The sequence below is a fragment of the Choloepus didactylus genome, chromosome 6, assembly GCF_015220235.1.
Source record: "Choloepus didactylus isolate mChoDid1 chromosome 6, mChoDid1.pri, whole genome shotgun sequence".
Classification (NCBI taxonomy): domain Eukaryota; kingdom Metazoa; phylum Chordata; class Mammalia; order Pilosa; family Megalonychidae; genus Choloepus; species Choloepus didactylus.
The window spans coordinates 10,556,663-10,575,400 of record NC_051312.1 but is presented as its reverse complement, the minus strand read 5'-3'; the positions used below and the strand labels follow the sequence as shown (position 1 = coordinate 10,575,400).

At 56.5% G+C, this 18,738-nt stretch overlaps 1 protein-coding gene across 1 annotated transcript; it reads right to left on the bottom strand.

Moving 5' to 3' along the window:
• Positions 1-5,524: 5,524 nt before the first annotated feature.
• Positions 5,525-18,521, bottom strand: MAP4K2 (mitogen-activated protein kinase kinase kinase kinase 2). The gene is made up of 32 exons (XM_037839118.1): positions 18,363-18,521; positions 18,197-18,254; positions 17,893-17,983; positions 17,736-17,800; positions 17,388-17,443; positions 17,032-17,079; positions 16,905-16,947; positions 16,481-16,553; positions 16,271-16,402; positions 16,134-16,196; positions 15,755-15,836; positions 15,555-15,662; positions 15,022-15,100; positions 14,855-14,913; positions 13,507-13,550; positions 13,382-13,420; positions 13,252-13,285; positions 13,046-13,151; positions 12,875-12,963; positions 12,754-12,795; positions 12,587-12,671; positions 12,415-12,494; positions 12,265-12,325; positions 12,054-12,171; positions 8,411-8,469; positions 8,214-8,317; positions 7,938-8,115; positions 6,685-6,753; positions 6,487-6,573; positions 6,214-6,284; positions 6,070-6,125; positions 5,525-5,957 (listed from the first exon to the last, which is right to left on the bottom strand). Exons 1-32 carry the CDS (start codon positions 18,456-18,458, stop codon positions 5,870-5,872), a joined length of 2,463 nt encoding a protein of 820 aa, XP_037695046.1. The 5' UTR covers positions 18,459-18,521; the 3' UTR covers positions 5,525-5,869.
• Between the last annotated feature and the right edge of the window lie 217 nt (positions 18,522-18,738).

Below are 18,738 nucleotides of genomic sequence, written 5' to 3'. Positions count from 1 at the left end.
GGAGTCTATGCTATAGAGAAAGCTAGTGAAGGAAACACAGCCCATAATTCTCACTGAAGATGCTGGAGGTGGGGGAAGTGAGCCTGGAAGTTATCTAACACATTTAAAGAGCTCAACCTTTTTTTTAATATGCTTCATACCTATAAGAAATGTATGACATGAGTCCATTTATGTAGTATTGTATAACCCTATGGGCATAAATAGATTCACAATGGACTGTCACTGTGCCAGTTTGGATGTATTGTGTCCCCCAAAACACCATGTTCTTTGATGCAATGTTTGGGGGCAGACATATTGGTGTTGATTAGGTTGAAATCTTTTGAGTGTTTCCATGGAGATATGACTCAACTGTGGGCGAGACCTTGATTGGATAATATCCATGGAGGTGTTACCCAACCCATTCAGGGTGGGTCTGAATTGAATCACTGGAGTCCTATAGAAGTGTTCACAGAGAGGAGGTGGTGCTGCAGCCAAGAGAGACACTTTGAAGAACGCACAGGAGCTGAGAGAGGAGCTGGAACACAACCTGGGATCAGCAGATGCCAGCCATGTGACTTGCCACCTGACAGAGGTTTTCCAGATGCCAATGGCCTTTCTCCAGTGAAGGTACGTCTGTTGATGCCTTATCTTGGACACTTTATGGCCTTCAGACTGCAGCTTTGTAACCAAATAAACCCCTTTTGTAAAAGCCAATCCATTTCTGGTATTTTGCATAACAGCAGCATTAGCAAACCGGAACAGTCACCAAATTTCTAGTGGGGGGATCTCAGGTAATTTTTTACCTTTTTCCTCATACTTTGCATATACTATTTTAATTTTTATAGGGAGCAAGCATTATTTCTATAAACAAAACAGTGAAGCTAACGTAGTAGATAAGAAAGGACAAAAATATGATGCTTACATTGTTTTGAAAATGAAAAGGAAATATTTATCTAGTAAATTCAACAAATTTGAAAAGGCTAACCAGACCAGTGTTGGCAGGGAGAAACTGGAGTCTCCCACGCCGCTGGTGGGAACCTGAAATGTTGCAACCGCTTTGGAAGACAGTTAAGCAGTTTCTTGAAAGACGGCCTTCAAAATGACCCAGCCATTACGCTCCAAAGTATTACCCAAGAGAGATGGAAGTATATATCGGCACAAAGGCTTGTTCATGAATGTTCACAGCAGCTTTATATGTGATAGTCCCAAGCTGGAATCAATCCAGGTGTCCATCAATAAGCGATGGCTAAACAAACTGTGGTTAAAATAAAATAGAGACAAAAAGTATATATATACAAATAATGGGGGGGGTATGGATAAGGGCATGGGATGTTTTGGGTACTCTTTTTATTTTATCTTTATTTTTTTCTTCATTTTGGAGTGATGAAAGTGTTCAAAAATTGATTGTGATGAATGCACAATGATGAATGATACTGTGAGCCATTGACTGTAAACTTTGGATGGATTATATGGTGTGTGAATATATTTCAATAAATTGCATTTTAAAAAAAACTGTGGTACCTCCACACAATGGCATACTACTTGGCAATAAATAGGAATAAACTATTAATACATGCAACAACATGAATGAATCTCAAAATAATTATACCAAGTAAAATAAGCCAGACCAAAAAAAAAAAAAAAAAAAAGAGTGCATGCTGTATGATCCTATTTATAAAAATTGTAGAAAGTGCGAATTAATCTGTAGTGATAGATCAGTGGTTACCTGGAGATAGGGAGGGAAGGAAACTTTTGGGGTTGAGGGATATATTCATTATCTTGATTTGTGATAATGGTTTCATGAGTGTATGCATATGTCAAAACTCATCAAATAGTGCAAAGTTTATTGCATGTCAGTTATGCCTCAAAGCTGTAATAATAAGAGAAAAGCACCTATGAGCAACAATTCTGCAAAGCAGAGCACAGCTGTAATTCCTGGGTGATTTCATCAGCCTTTCAGCCTTTCATTGTGAACTCATCATTCATGATGATTTCATCATCTAGGAAAGGATTATTTTGTTTTTTAGCCTTTATAGGGTTTTGTGTTTGTTTTTTTAGCGGTTATTTTTAAAATATTTAGAATTGCATTTTGTTATATGATAATTGGATACATAAGAAGAAATGTGTGGTGCCCATGACAGCCAGGAACTGAGTTACCAACTGGATACCCATGAACCTGCTCCCCTACCTGAGAGCCAAGATACCACCACTAGTTTTGCAAATCCCTGGGTCCTTCTTCCTCCCGTGCCCCATTTCCCTCAAAGGACCACCACCTTGAATTTTGTGCTTTGCCTTCCCTTGATTTATTTACTTAATAGAATTTCATCACAAGTGCATGGAACACCAAACAATAGAAGGTTTAGTTTTGCTTTTTGAGCTTTATTAAAATGCTATCAAAGCAAGTGTAGTTTTATGCAATTTGCTATTCTAATTCAGTATTGCATTTCGAAGATTCTGTATTGCGTGTGGCCTTATGTATTTAAGAGACGGGATATGGGGGAAGAGGCGGCTCAGCAAGATGGGGCCACCCACCTGGTCCAGGGGCCTGACCCAAGAGCACCTCCACATCATGTCCATTCCTTCACTCGGAAGACACTGAGGCCCTCCGGTGAGCCAGGCATTGACTCCAGTACTGGACATGCTGCAGTGAACACAGCAAATTCCTTGCCATCCCGAAGGCACATTCTCCTTGTCACCTCTTCCTCAGCTGTCACTGCCCGGAGGACTCCAGAGTTACAGCCAGTTCCCCCTGCATCTGGGGTGTCCACGCATCTTCCCCTTTAGCCATAGGAATGACTCAGAGAGGCCGAGCTGACCCAGCTCAGAGGACCCAGCCCGAGTAGGGCAATTTGACAGCAGCTATCACAATGACAAACAGGGACAACTCTGACCCAGCACTGCCACTTCCAGGAATTCATCCCATAAAAACCCTTGAATATGTTCCGTGCGGCATTGGCATGAGAACATTTATTGTAGTTGTTTGTAATATCAAAGTGCTGGTTTGAATCTGTTATGTACCCCATAAAAGACTATGTTCTTTTAATCCAATCTTGCGGGAGCAGACTTATTGAGGGTGGGAGCCTTTGATTAGGTTGTTTCCATGGAGATGTGACCCCGCCCAATCAAGGTGGGTCTTGATTAGTTTACTGGAGTCCTTAAGAGAGCTCAGGGAGAGACAGAGCTCTGAGCCAACACAGACCCAGACACTTAGAGAAGCAAAAAGCAGACAGAAAGACGTTTGGAGATGCTAAGCTAAGAGATGAGCTCAGAGTTTGTCCGGGAGAAGCTAAGTGAGAACCCAAAAACACTAGAAGAGAAGGCCACTGGAATCAGAAGCTGAAAGCAGCACAACCTGGAAGTAAAGGACCAGCAGACACCAGCCATGTGCCTTCCCAGCTAACAGAGGTGTTCCAGACTCCATCGGCCTTTCGGTGAAGGTATCTTCTTACAATGCCTTAGTTTGGACGCTTTTATGGCCTTAGAACTGTAAATTTGTAACCTAATAAATCTGCTTTATTGAAGTCAATCCATTTCTGGTATATTGCATTCCTGCAGCTTTAGCAAACAGGAACATCTATCAATAGGGATCTAACTACAGTTAACTATCATAATTATGGGGAACCCATACAATGGTATACTTGTAGCTATAGGAACAGAGGAAGTACGGATAACAGAAAGGTCTCCAGGACATTTTAAAAGGGCAAGGTCAGAATGGCATATGGCATATGTTACCATGTGTATAAAAAAGGGAGAATAAAACATGGAATTGCCTAAATATGCATAAAGACCTCCAGAAGGATTCCTAAGCAAGAAGGACCTGGGGGGTTGGAGGGCAGGGGTGAAAAGGAGATTTTTTTTATAGTGTCTCTTCTGTATTAAAAAAAAAGAAAAATTTGTACCATGGGCAAGTGCTACCCATTAAAAATAAATACACCTAAAAAGTTTAATCTTTCAGTGCATATTGCCTAGTTTCTCAGCCTTTCTTTGGCTTGTGGCTAGCAGCAAACATTTTATCAGAGCCCATTGTTTTTCATTTGCCAGGGTCCCCTGACACCCCCAACCCCTTTTCTGACGCATATGGGCAGCAGCTGCGGGCTGGGGAACAGCCACAAGGTGGCACTGGTCTGCTGTGTACGAACCAGTGGGACAGGGCCAGTCTCTCCCCAGGGTGCCTGTGGTCGGGGGTCTCGGCTAAGGGGGAGCGCACATCCCCACCCCGATCCCGGAACCCCTCACCTCCGTCCTGGATGCCGCCAAGAAATCTGTTAAGTTGGAAGTTAGGAATTCCCTTTTATCCCCATCACCCCATCATTTGACCCACCAAACACCCTCTGGGCGGGCGCAGACAAAAACTTCAGAACCCGGAAGGTGCCTCCCCCCTCCTTTGGGTCCCCCTGGGAACATGGGGTGAGATGTGTCCCCTTCCTGATCTGGCTCTCCTCTTCAGCCAAGAATCCCTCCCAGGCACCGGAAGGGCTGAGAGTAGTTGGGGCTCTGCTGAGGAGGTGGCCCTCCCACTTCCCACCCACTCATCCCTTTGCTCGTTTAGCCAGTAGCTGCCCAGGGCCCGCCAGGTGGAGCGAGATTCCTATTCCCATGCTCACCTGGAACATGAGAAGGGCAGTGACTGGCCAAAATCAAAACCGGACCCCCGGGCCTGTGCTCAAGCTTGGCCCTGGGGCCCCAGACCCCAGGCCTTCCAGTCCTCAGTAGCCCCCTGCAACCCACCCCTCCAGTCCAGCTCCCACCCTGCCTACTTGGCTCACCCCCCACAGGCCTGTGCCCTGGCCCTGGTCACGAGCGGCCCAGGTAGAATCTTGGGTGGCAGGGGCACCCCTGGCCCGGGAATCTGGGGGCCCTCAGAGAGAGAACCCCAGGGAATGACAACCTAAAGCACAAGGTCAGCCGTGGGCAGATACGGCCCGAGACACAGGCTCCAGCAAACATGATGGGGCCCCCACTGGAGCTGGTCCACGTCCTGGTACTGACCCCAGGACATCAAGCAGGTCTGTATTTGGTCAGTCCTGGCCTGAGACGGGTGCTGCCCGGGCAGTGGGTCGGAGCCAGAGAAGCAACCCAGGCCCGAGGGGGTCCCAGCTCAGGACCCACAAACTGCCTGAGATGGGACAGGACAGCCCAGTCAGCTGCCTGGTAAGATTCCACCTGGGGCAGAGGATGCCCTGGATTTTTTTTTTTTTTTTTGCCCAGGGGCTCCTGAGCCTCCACACCAGTTTCATCCACCTGCGTGACTCCTCGGGGTGCTGAGCCACCAGAGAGGCCTCAACCTGCAGAGCTGAGGGCTAGATCCTGAGGGGAGCCCTGGAACACACGGCACCCTGAGATGCTGCCAGGGGCCACTGACCTCCCCACCACCTCTGCCTTGCTTCCCTGTTTCGGAGCCACCCGGAACCCTAGCGGCCTACCATCTACGAATGATGCACCCACAGCACCCCACACCCACTGAGAGGCGAGCTGGAGGGAGGGAAGGAGTGAGGAGAGGAGGCAGTGAGCTCAGCTCCCACCCAACCCAGAGGGACCAATGGAACAAAATCGAATCATCTTTAATACAATATAGTTCTCTCTTTTAAATACCATGTTCCCTAGGACAGAGCACAGGTGCAGGCTCTTGGCAGAAAGAGTGGACAAGAAAGATGGAAAAGAGTGGAACGGATCGCCAGGGCCCACCCCTGGCCGTGGGGCACTAGGGACTGGGCTGTCCGCAGTTGGGGGTGGGGGGGTGACAGCAGCTTTGTCTGGTCCAGTTATTGCAGAGACGAGGGACGAGGGACGGGGGCCCCCTCCCCTCCCCAGCCCCCAAGCACTTCTCAGGATTCTTTCCGCCCTTCAGCCCAGCAGAGCCAGGGGCCTGAGCAGTGGGGCGCCTGCCTGCTCAGTAACTGCTCTGATGGCCTGTGAGAATGTAGAGGTTGCTGTGAGCCCCGGGGTTGTCGGTGGGAGTGCTCTCCAGGATGATGTCCCTGCAGGGGGAGAGATGAAGGTGAGCGGGCAGGGAGGGCGCCCTGGGCATGGCCATCCCCTCTCTGGCCTCAGGGGGGTCTGAAGGGGCACAGCTGGGGAGCCGGGTCCTACCTGTGGGCCCCAAGCACCCGGAAGATTCTTGTCTCGTCAGTGACCTCCTGGGTCACCTGGAAGGAAAGGGGGCTGAGGCTACCCCACGGGTCCTCTCCTAAGATGTGGGCACCTTGGGGCAGGGGGCAGCCTCACCCCACTCACCTCATTGGTGTCGAGGCTGCGACCCTGCATGCCGTGGCTCCAGAAGGCCAGCACGCTGTCCTGCAGGCACACTGGAGGGCCAGGCCGTCATCAGCCCACATCCTGGCCTGAGGAGGCTGTTCCCTTGGCCACGCCCGGAGCCCAGTCTGGGCCACGGGGACGCTGATGGCCCAGGAGGGCTCTCGGGAGGAGCCGGGCATCTGCCTCCTCTCCCCGCTGCCAGCCCAGGCCCTGTCGGAGAGCCTCCTGCCCACCTACCTCTAGCTCACTCACCTACAGTCTCGATGGGGAAGTCAAAGGTCAGCTCTGGAGCCAGCGTGGCCGTGGGCTCGCCCTGCAGGTTGACAATCCTCACGCAGCCTGCTCAGAGAGAGGGCCAGTGGGTCGGGCATGAGGTGGCCCATTCCGGGCAGGTGGATCCGTGCAGCGTCCCCCTCACCCATCACCCTGGCCCCAAACCCAGGAGCTCACGTTCAAAGCTGACTAGAACCGTGTCCCTGTCCACCTGGATCACCTGCTGGGCCGAGCCCGGGATCCCCTCTGCAGGCAGAGAAGGAAGACGTGGCCTTGGTGAGTTGCCAGCCCCACCCCGTCCACTGCAGCCTCACAACAGCCTTGAGGGGTCTAATAGCTAAACTCATGCATTGGCTGGGGGAGCTGAGGCCCCAAGAGGGAAGTGACTGGTCTGCAGGCCCACAGAGGACGGAGTGGGCAGTCAGGGCCAGGCTTGCTCCCAGAAAGCCTGCGGAGGGCAGGGACCCTGGAACCAGGCCAGTGGGCTTCGGGGCTCAGCCACTGTGTGACCGCAGGCAAGTCTCACCCATCTGAGCCTCAGTTTTCTCATTCATCACACAGGGGTGATGATGGGTTGAACCGCACCCTTCAAAAGCCATGTCCAAGGCTTGACCCCCGGTCCCATGGTGGTGACCTTATTTGGAAATAGTCTTTGAAAATATGATGAGTTCAAATGAGGCCAAATTAACAGAAGACCTTATAAGAAGAGGGAAATTTGAAGACAGACCGACAGAGAGGAGAAAGCTTTGTGAAGACAGAGGAAAGAGACTGAAGTGAAACATCTACAAACCAAGGCCATGGACGGCCAAGGCAAGGAAGGGGTCTCCCTGTGGCCCTGCCAGCATCTTGATTTCACCCCTCTGGCCTCCAGAACCGTGAGACCAGAAATGTCTGTCTGTGGTTTCAAGCCCCCCAGTTTGTGGTACTCTGTGAGGGCAGCCCGGGACACTAGGGCCACGGTGAGAACAGAATCCTGTGCTTGGGGCCCCTGGCTCGGGGCCTGGCACCCAGGAGGGTCACGGACAATGCGCCCTTCCTCCTCCCTCCCCCACTGCCTCTCCCGAGGTTCCCGAGCTGTCCTGGTGCCCAGTGTCCTGCTTCCCCACTTGGATGGAGGCCGCTGGTCCCATCTCGCCCAGGCCTGGCTCTGTCCCTGCAGCCCTGCCCTGATCCGGAGCAGGGCTGGTCCATTTTACCCTGAGCAGTCACCCTCTGCTCTAGTGAAATCCCTTATGGGAAGCCCAGGCCAGGCTCACTGAAGTGGGGCTGGGGGCCGTGGACCCCATCTGGCCGCCCTCGGGTCCCCAAGGTCTTCATGGAGCCCTAAGGCTGTGGAGAACACAGTTTGAGAGCCTGGTCTGTCAGTAGTCTCCGTATGTCTGTCTGTCTGTCTCACACACATGCACACAGCAGCCCGCTCTCCTTCTCACCAGGTGGGATGAGGATGTCAGGTGTCAGGCTGGCCTCCAGGGGCAGGACGTGGAACAGCACCCGGCAGCCCGGCCCCTCGGGGCCCTCGGCCCCCACGCACACCTGCGGTAGCTCCTTCCCGTCCAGCACCAGTGGCTCCAGCATCCCTGCCGGGCTGGGCAGGGGGCTGGAGAAGTTCTGGGGGCAGCAGGGATGCTCAGGTCTCCACCTCTGCCCCCTGGCCCCCCACCTCCCACCCAAGGGCCCCCTGGGCCCCATCCCACCCGTCCCCACACCTTCAGCAGCAGGAACTTCTGCAGCGGCTCGTACCACTGCAGCAGGAGCAGGCTGGCGGGCAGGGCTGCCAGCAAGAAGGTGCTGCCCGTGTAGGGGTTCCGCACTGCAAGGGAAGCGGAGGTGGGAGCAGGGCTGGGTGTGTGCCCCAGCCTTCCCTGCCCCTCCCCGGCCCCGCCCCACGCCGCCCAGCTCTTACCCACGCGGCACTGCAGGCAGCCTTTGGTGTCAGGAATCTTGCTGGACAGGGCGAAGCGTCTGGGGGTGACAACCAGTGCAGGTGTCATGGGTGCCATCCGACCAAGGAGGTGTGCACTATCACCTGCCCTGCTTTATGGCCGAGGCTCAGAAAGGCAGAGTAACTTGCCCAAGTAGCACAGCCAGTGCAGGGCCCAGGATCTGAAGCTCCAGTGCCCGTGTCTACAGCCTGGAGCATTCTCTGACTCTGTGGCCCTGGGCAGTTTGCCTAACCTCTCGTGCCTCAGTTTTCTTATCTGTAAAATGGGGGTGATGGTAGCCCCCCCCCCCCTTGCAGGGCCACAGTGAGGATGAAATGCATTGACATGTGCCAGGGCTTACCAGCATGTGGCACGTGTGCACCCCAAAAAGGGCTGGCTCTTACCACCCTGTGTGCTTGCTTTTCCATTTATTTTGAGCCACTGAAAATGCTTTTAAGTTGAAGACAGGGTCTAAATGAAGAAATGAGAGTGTCGAGGGGCCTCCAGGCAGCAGAGAACACTTGTGGCCCTGTCCCAACCCCATATTTGCTCATTTCACAACTGGGCAACAGGCCAAGGAGGTTAAATGACTTGCAAAAAAACACCGACCAATGGCCTGCCCTCTGCTGCCTGGTAAAGGCCACAACCACGGGGGACAGCAGATGGTTCACCCTGGCTGCCTGGGAGAAGCGGCGAGGGGTGGGATCTGAGGGGTTCCGGCCTTGGTTACTGGGTGCCCTGCCCCCCATGCACCCAGGGGACCCTTCGAGCCTCTCTCTGCCTCTCCCTGCCTCCTCCCAGGCTCTGGCTGTGCCCTCTGCCAGGACCTGGGCCCTTCTGAGTGGGCCCCCGCAGCTCCCTCTCGCCTTGACTTCTAGACACCCCAGCCAGCCCAGGCATCTGTTTCTGTACTTGTCTGTTTCTCCAAACAACTCAGGTTCTCTGTCCTTCACATTCAAAGTGGATGCCTTGACTCCGATTTTCCAAACCCACGCCCAAAGCCACCTGTGACTTTCTGGGGCTCGGAGGGGCCTGTTTCCTGAAGGTTCTGGGCCAAAGCGGAGGCTCACTTGGGGACTGAGCTCAGGAAGCCCCAGGCCACAGGGCTCCAGATGTGTCCAGAGCGAGCACGCGAGAAGCAGGAAGGGCCTGGGGGCCCTTGCGACCTCACAGGCTGGGGTAGCCACTGGCCCAGCCTCCCCCCTCTCTCCCAACCCCTCCACTGGCTTCCACCCCCACCCCGTACCTGGCCACAGCGACATCTAAGCCCACAGCCCCAGGCCCTCCTCTCTCCTCAAAATGCCAACCCCCTCCCCAGCCAACTCCACTCACACTCTAATAAAAGCTTCTCAAACTCAGCGTGACCAAACTGAACTCTGCTCCCCCAAACCAGCTCCACCCCCACCTGATGACAGCTCCATCCTTTCCATGGCCCAGGCCAAAAGCCTTGGAGGCATTCTTGGCTCCAGTCTGTCCCCTCCGTCCACCACCAATCCATCAGGAATCCTGTTGGTTCTACTTTCAAAACAGAACCAGAACCCAACTGCTTTTTTACCTCCTTCACTGCTACCCCGGCCCAAGCCACTATCACCTTCCATCTGGATCCCTGCAACTCCTGTCAGGCCCCCGCGTCCCCCCTCGCAGTCCTCAGTCTGTTCTCAACACGGCAGCTGGACTGGTCCTGTTTGAGCCTCCATCAGGTTGCATCCTCCTCTGTGGGAAAACCCTGCGGAGGTTTCCAGGCCACTCAGAGTCAAAGCCAAAGGCCCCACTGGGGCTGCAAGGCCTGACCGCATCACCTCCCTCTCACTCCATCTGGCCTCCTGCCTGGGCCTCCCACAGCCCAGGCCCAGCGCTGCCTCAGGACCTTTGCACTGGCCGATCCCTCTGCCCTCGAGACCTCGTCCAAGTCTCTGCTCAAACAGCTCCTTCTCTGACCACACTGTTCAAAAGCGCAATCCCCATCCAACGCCCCTGGCCTCCTTCCTCCCTGCCCTTCTGGGTGTAGCACTTTCCGCTCATGCCATCACCACCAAACTATTCTTTTTTTTACGTCCACTGCTTGTTGTCTGTCTGTCCCCACAAGAAAGTCTTAAGAACGTCAGGGGCAGGGGTACTGGTTTTGTAATTTGCAGATGTATCTCAAGGCACATCCTCGGTGCTCAGGAGACAATCACTGAATGCCTGGATGAATGAATGAGTGGCTCTGCCCTGGGACATCCCTCTGGATCTCACAAAACACATGACAAAGGTGAGCTCGCTATCTTTCCATAATCTGCCACTCTGGAGCCCCCCAAGCCCTCACCCCTCACCCCCCCCCCATCAGTCCCCAAATTCCATCAATTCCACTTCCTAAAAACTGCTCAAGTCCACCCAGTTCTCACCATCCCTCAGCCTGACCCCCTCATCTCTGGTCTCCTTTCCGGGGGGCTCTCTTGCCAGCCTTGCCCTCCAGTGCACCCTCTCCATCCACACCGCCTGCCCAGCACAGGCTGCTGCTTGTTTTTATCTGTCCAGCATTTCTTCCTGACAACAGCCCGTGGGTTTTCCTCTGGGTCGGGCTGATAAGCCCCTTTCTCCCTCCCCCAGGCGCCAGGAAAGGACACATGACCAGGCCCAGTTACTGGTCACAGCGCCTGGCTCCGGGCTGGGCAGGGACCCAAGTGAGATCAATGAGACTCGGCCCTGGGTTTTTGTGGGAGTTACTTGGAAACAGAGGCTCTAGTTCTACGGGGCAGTCAGCTAGCAGAATGCTGGCCTGGAACTGCAGGCAGCCCACATTTGACAGAAGAACCTGCCTGAGAATGAAGACCACAAAAAGAGGCAGCCAAGATATGCAGAAAGATTCCTGTTGGTGCCCTCTAAGCCCTGGATCCAGCCCAGCCTGAAGCTAACCCTACACCTGGACTTTGAGTTAACAAGAACCGCTAAATTCCCTGCAATGCAAAGAATCCTGAGTGATGTACGGAGCGATCCTTCCAAAATATTCACGGTGCCCGCGGCCAGTTGGACGAACCGCAAACTCTTGGCCCAGCACCAAAGGACGGGCTCCACCAGCTGTGCAGCTTGGTCTCCGCTGCTTTGCCCTACTCCTGCAGGCCAAACACCGGGGAGTTCCCAGATCACTGGGCAGCTTCCTCCCTGCCTGCATTTACACTTGCTCTTCCCTCTGCCCTGGAATGCTGTTCCCTAACCCATCTGCCTGGAAAACCTGGAAAACCTTTCCAACTGGGAATTCACCCTGCCTCAGTACCAGGTCGTAACTGTGTGTTTCTTGAAGGCAAGGAGTGTTTGATTCGTTATATCTCAAGGCCAGCATAGGGCCTGGCACACAGCAGGCATTCCATAAATGTCCCCGTGTCATATTATACCCCACAGCCTACAAACCAGAGTTCCCACGATTTGCAAAGCACTTTCACATCCACCATCTGCGTGACTTCCAACAAGCCTGGGGTGTGGGGGGTGTGTGTGGAGGCTACCAACTGCACTGACAGATGAGGAAACCGGAGCTCAGAGAGGTGAAGTGACTCATGCAAGATCACAAGCCTCAGCATCATGCACAGGCCCCCCGAATCCCCCTTGCCCCCACGTCAGCACCTCCAGGCTCCTGTGGGAGCCTCTGACCTGGGAATGATGCGCTGGGTGAGGCGGTTGGTGGGGATGGAGAGGGGAACCTGTTGCTGTAGTCGCCGCTGCTCAAACAGGCCCGGCAGGTCGTGGGCCCAGATGTGTGTGGATTTCCCTGCCAGGGAGGGAGGGAGAGCATTGGTGGGCAGGTGCCGGCAGCAGCTGTGGGAGCTGCGAGGCCCGTCTCCCTGCCCCGCCTGGCCTGTACCTGAGAGCGACAGTAGCACGTTGTTCACACAGTAGAGCCAGGAGCAGCGGGGTGAGATCAGCTGGAGGGGACGGACAGAGACCCGTGGACAGAGGGTCAACGCCCCAGGCCCCCGCGGCCGTCCGCCCCGCGCAGCCAGCCCGGCCTCACCTTCTCCAGGGTGTCCTCATGCAGCTCGTGCAGGTTGAGCGTGTAGATGCCTTCCTCAGCCCCCACCACCAGGAACTGGTCTGCAGATTTGAGTGTGGGATCAGAGGTCTGTCAGGCCCTCAACCCAAGCCGGGGGCCTCTGCCTCCTCCCTGGCCCCCTGCCCCAGCCTACCCCGGGTAACGGGGTGGATCCAGGTGACAGCAGCGTGGATCCGTAGGGGGCAGCCATTGAAGACCTTGGAGAAGCAGGCGCCCATCTGTGGGGGATGCCAGGGGCCGGTGAGAGTGTGTGCAGGGGCCATGGGGGACAGGGCTGCGGGATGCAGGGCAAACACTTACATGCACCTTGGGAGTTGGGGGGAGCCCATGGCAGGATGGTCTCTGGGAGGGGGAGGAGGAGTCAGGGCCGAGATGAACCCCCAGCCTCCCATCTCCCCACCCCCTCTGTGGCCCCCCTCACCTCGGGACCCTCCTGGTGCTTCATGGTGGCCCAGGCGGTGGGCAGCAGTGGGGGGCTGTCGGGGCCTGGTAGAGGTGGGGATGGGGTCCCTGCAGGCACAGAGCCTCTGTGATTTCCAGCTCCAGGCCCAGCCTGGGCCTGCCTCCTGGGCCTCCCAAGTCAGGGACTCACCTGGAGGGCTGGACAGAGGGTCCTCAGCCGGAGGCTCAGTGGGGGACAGGACCAAGAAGGGGGCCCGCTTGATGGTTCCCATGGCATTGTCTGGGGAGTCCAGCACCTGGCAGGAGGGGGACCCTGTAACCCTGCCCCACCCAGTTACACCCTCTGCAGCCCACTCTCCACCCTGCCCAGCTCTGCCTTCTCCCCCTGCCCCCAACCTGGAGGTCCAAGGCTGGCCGGATGGTCAGGCTCCTGTGGGGGACAAACCAGAAGGAGAGGAGACGTGAGAGGTGACTGGGACCCAGAGCTGGCTGGCCCGCCCCCTCCCTGCAGACTGCAGCCCCTCACCTCTCCTCCAGGGCCTCCTGGACTGACTGCAGCAGGCTCCTGGGCAGGGTGGGAAGGGGTCAGAGGTCAGCCTTCTCTGCTGCCCCCAGCCCCTCCCCAGCAGCTTCCCTCTCTCCCTCACTCACCCACTCAGCTCCTCCTTTTCCAGCAGCGTCCACTCTTCCTCCCACTGTGGGGAAACCGAGTCAGAGAGCCCGGGAGAGAGACAGAGAGGCAAAGTAAGGGAGTGACCCTGAGACTGTGGGACGGGCTAAAGCACGCATGAACTCTGAAGACATCTTGTTCAGCGAAATGAGCCAGGCACGAAAGGACAGCTATGATAGGATCCCGCATATAGGAAACAATTAGAATGTGCAAACGTGCAAATCCATAGAGACAGAAAGCAGGTTACAGGCTACCAGGGGCAGGGGGAATGGGGAGTCATGCTCGATGAGCTCAGGGTCTCTGCTTGGGGTGATGGACGGTGGCAATGGGAACACGGCATTGTGGACACAACTGATGCCAGTGACTCGTACGCTCAGGAGGGCTTGAGAAGGGAAAGTTCACGTTGTATAGGTGCTACCACAGTTAATAAAAAAGACTAAAGAGACAATGACGATTAAATGCAGGACATGAGCCTAGGTTGCATCCAGTAATGGAGGAGAAAAGGCCCAGAGAACGTTACTGAGACAGCTGAGAAACTGGAATGGAGACCGTGAGCTTCATATCAATATTAGGTTTCTATATTTAATGTGGTTATGTGACTGAATGTTCTTGTTCTTAGAAAACGTACATGGAAACGTCAAGTGTTATAAAAGCATGATGTATGCCACTTATGCTAAAATGTTTGGACAACAAACAGAAGATAGATAAATAATAAATTGAGATATAAAGATAGTTAAAAAGAATGAATCATATAATACATACGCAAAATGCAAAAATTAGAAAATCTAGGTATCTGGGTAGGGAGTATATTGGAATTCTCTATTGTTTTTGTAATATTTTTGCAACTCTTCTGTAAGCTTGTAAATCTTTCAAAATAAAAAGTAAAAAAATAGAGATTATGGAAAAGAGAGAGAAGATAAGACAGCTGGAAAGTGAGATGGTAAAGGCCAGAGACCTACAAGAGGCAGAAAAACCAAGAAATTGTGAGAGAGAAGAATGAAGAAACAGAAAGAACGTGTCAGAGCAAGAAAACAGAGACTCAGATTATGGGTAAAGAGAGAGACTGACAGCAGGCGACAGCGTGAAGAAGAGGCGGTGAAGGAGGGGAGCGGTGGTGGAGCCGGGAGACTTTTCCAGAAAGGAAAGGCCATTCTGCCACCTGCCAGCGGGCTGTCCTGGGGTGGGCTGCCTGCTCGGGAAGCCTTCCCAGGCCTGAGGGCCAGGCTGCCCGCCCTGTTTTGCAGCTCCCTGGAGCAGACCTGCTCGCCCTCCATCTCTGGTGCACCCCGCCCCTCACCCCTGCACCACCCCCCGCCCCAGCCCCCTCACCGGCTCATTCAGCGGGTCTGTTTCCTTCCTGCGGGGCGCGCCAAATTTCACCTGGTGAACTGGGGGGCCCAGGGTTCAAGGGTCAGGACAAGGGTTGGGGAGGCCGGAGTCTCAGGACTGACCCCCCCTCCCAACAGCAAATCGGCACCCACCCCCACCAAGCTCACACTGGATCTCTGAGGGGGTCCTCTCGGCCTGGCCATGCTGCCCCCGGGAGTGGATGGTGTCGGGAAACATGTCGTAAGTCTAGGACAGAACAAAAGCAGTGGCCACGTCGCCCGTCACGGGCACCTGCTCCACGCCGGGTACCACTTCGGGTGCCGTCTGCATGTCCACGTGCTCTGTTCTCACAACAAGCCTTGAGATTCTCACGAGATAAACCATCACCCGCATTCCACAGACAAGAAAATGGACTCAGAGAGGTCAAGTAACTTGCCAAAGGGCACACAGAAAGCAAAGAAGACAGCTCAGCGGGCAGCAGGGTCAGTCTGGGCCTGAGGACAGCAACCTATCACAGGGGGGAGCTACGGGAAGGCAGGACCCGGCTTTGGCTCAGGAAGGATTCCTAACGGGCTCGACTCTGGAGGGAGGCTCCCAGTGCGGGAAACATCTAAGCTAAAGGGACTTTGATCTCTATGACCCGGGGGCTCCTTCCAACCAGGCCAGGCCAAGGCCCCCTTCCCCAGCTCCCTCCACTCACCTCCAGGTCACAGTCATCAGGGGAGGGGGTTCCTAGGTGGGGGTCATTGGCCTTGTCCAACAGCTGTGTGAGGAGGGCCCGAGGGAGCTGCTGGGTTGTGAATGGGTGCTGGAGGATTGCGGGGGGGTCAGGTCAGACCCTGACCCCTGGGGGCCCCTGCTTTCAAGCATCAAGCCCCTCATCCTGCCCCTGCCTCCCACCTGCAGAAGCTTCTCTGCTGTTGGTCTCTTTTTGGGGTTCTTGGTCAGGGCCAACTTGAGGAAGTGATGGAAATTCTGGGTCCTGGTGGGCACAAGAGCACCCCCGCCCCCACCCAGGTTAGCTCCCACTTGGCATCCTGGCACCAGGAGGGAGCCGGCCTGAGGCCAAGGGCAGCCAGCCCAGGCAACGACAGGGTGACACAGCAGCTCCTCTAGCTCCACCACCTGCTTTTCTTCCCCGTCCACACAGGGGGTGGACCAGGTCCCCAATGAGACGGTCTGTGGAGCCGAGAGCACAGGGTTCTTGGGGGTGCACCCTGGGAGCCAGCAGAAGGCCCTCCTCCCCCATGGGGCCTGGAAGGGGGGCGTGGGCCCTCACCAGCGAGTCTTGTCTCTCAGCTTAGGTGGCTGGAAGCTGCTCTTGGACATGAGCATCAAGGCCCTGTGGAGGGGGCAAGGTCAGGGGTTGAGGGTCGACAGGCCAGGGGTCAAGCAAGGCACAAGCATTAGGCTGACCTCATGGGGTGCAGATGGAAGAGAGGGGGCTGCAACTCTCCCAGCTCGATGGCAGTGATCCCCAGGGCCCAGACGTCACACAGCTCATTGTAGCCGCCTTTGCGCTCCACAGCGGCCACCTCCGGGGCCATCCTAGGGGCGAGGTCACGGATGGGGTGGCTGGGGGCCCCATTTGTGGCCCCGTCCCCTCTGCTCGTGACGCAGCCTCACCAGTATGGAGTCCCGATGAAAGATTTCCTCTTAGCCACTGATGCCGTCAGCTCACCGGAGACCCCAAAGTCAGCTGCAGGGAGACATGGGAGTGGCCACTTTCCCCAGGGCTTAAGGTCAGGATGCACCTGGCAGGGCTCAGACAGGCAGGTGGCCCAGGTCCAGCCCCAGCTGCTGGGGCCCAAGGCAAGGCCAGGTCCCCTCCTGGGAGGGATCAACCACTCTCCAATCCTGACCAACTGCCTGATCCCATGTCCCACTATACAGAGCCACCTCACCCAACTCCCAAAGGAAGGGAATAGTGTTCTGTTTTCCAAGTGGGGAAACTGAGGCTCAAGGTGGCACCTGGACTTGAACCAAGGTTCTATGATTTCAGGAGACCCCCTCGGAACTCTCACCCTAATTTTACCCCTGGGGTACTGACCCAGCTTGACATCTCCCTGGAGGGTGAGGAGGAGGTTGGCTCCCTGTGGAACGAAGAGAGAGAATGCCGCTGGGTGCCCCCGAAAGCCGCCTCCTCCCTCCCACGACACCCTTGGCCAGACCCCTACCTTGATGTCTCTGTGAATCTTCCCCTGAGAATGCAAGTGGTGCAACCCCTGGGGACAAAGAGAAGTCCCTGAGTGCACCCCACCCAGCACCATCCCACCTCTCAACTCCCTGTTAGAATGGGCCCCCCACCCAAGCCGCTTCCTCCTCCCCTCTCCCCAAACAGGAAGTGACTGAGCCAAGAGGGAAATGGGCTGCTTCCGGCAACAGGGCTGGGGCCCCTTCCCCCAGGACCCGCAGCCCCTCGGGCCAGCCCTGCCTGAGGCACCCCCACCCCGGCCCCCCAGTGGCCAGCTGGGCTCCCTGCCCACAACTACTGGGAAATGAGAGATGTAGATGGCTTTCAGGGCCCGACTACCTTCAGTGCCTCCCGGCAGACATAGGCAATCTGCCGTTCCTCCAGGGGCCCGGTGGCTGAAACGGAAGAGGTGAGGGCTGCAACAGTTTGAAGGAGAGGCCTGCCGCCCAGGCCACCCCATGGGGGCGGGGGGGAAGCAGCAGGCACCACTGGGAGAAAAGGCTGCTGGCCACATCTCTCTGTACTCAGGGACACTGAGCTCAGAGAAGGACAGCGTTTCTCTCAAGGTCACACAGCCAGTCAAGAGTGGCAGGGGCCCCAGTCCAGCCCTGGCTCTCCCCGGCTGACCCAGGTTGGGGGGTGGGGAGGAGGCTGTGGCCCTCTGGAGCCTGGAGTCCTGACCCTCACCATGGTAAATCTCCTGCAGGGATCCCCCTCCGCAGAACTCCATGCAGATCCATAAGCGGTCGTTCCTGGGGGGGGGGGGGTGACACAGAGCTGGGGTGGGCACACAGCAGGGCCACAAGAGGGCTGCCTGGGGGCTGTGAGGAAGGAGAAGCCTCACCTGAGGTAGCTGCCAATGTAGGCCACCACGTTGGGGTGGCGGCACTCCCGCAGGATGGTGATTTCCTGCTGGAGAGAGCTGATGTCGTCTCCTGGGGAGCACAGGGCATCATGGGGGAGCGCATGTCAGGGGCGGCTCTGACTCAGTGCCCCCATCTGCAATATGGGCACAGAGTGCCTCCCCCCGCCAGCTAGGCGCCAGGCGACCGGCACCTGCTGGGGCCTGCCTCACAGGGGTCTCGGAAAAGTCAACTCCCCGCCCCGGCGCCCCGCTCCGCGCAGAGGCCTCGGCCCCAGGCCCTCACCTGGGTCTAGCTTGACTATCTTCACGGCGGCCAGTTCCGACGTGACCGTGTCGCGGGCCTGCAGGAGCGGAGGGTGGGGGGGAAGCGGCGTGAGGAGGGGGCGGAGCTGGGGGCCGGATCCCGCGGCAGGACATGGAGCGGGCACCCGCTCTCCCGCTCGGCGCACCTTGTAGACGTCGCCATAGGTCCCGGCCCCCACGCGCTGCAGCAGCTCGAAGCGGTCCCGCGGATCCTGCAGCGATACGTCCCGCAGCAGCGCCATGGCCCGGGCGGGCCGGCGGGCGCGAGCTGCGGAGCCGGCGCGGGGCGGCGCGGGGGCGGGGCGGGGCCGGCGCCGGTGGCTGGGAGGCCGCGGGGGCGGGCCGGGGGGCGGGGCCGGGGCCAGGGGCGCGGCCGGGAGGAGGCGCCCGCGGTGCAGGCCCTGGGCGGCTAGGGGAAGTCCCGGGGCCGGGCGCGGAGCCGAGAGCGCCCAGGTCCCGCCGCCGCGCTACAGGTGCCGAGCCCGCGGCGCGGGGCCGGAAGGCGTTGGGAAGCGCCCCCCC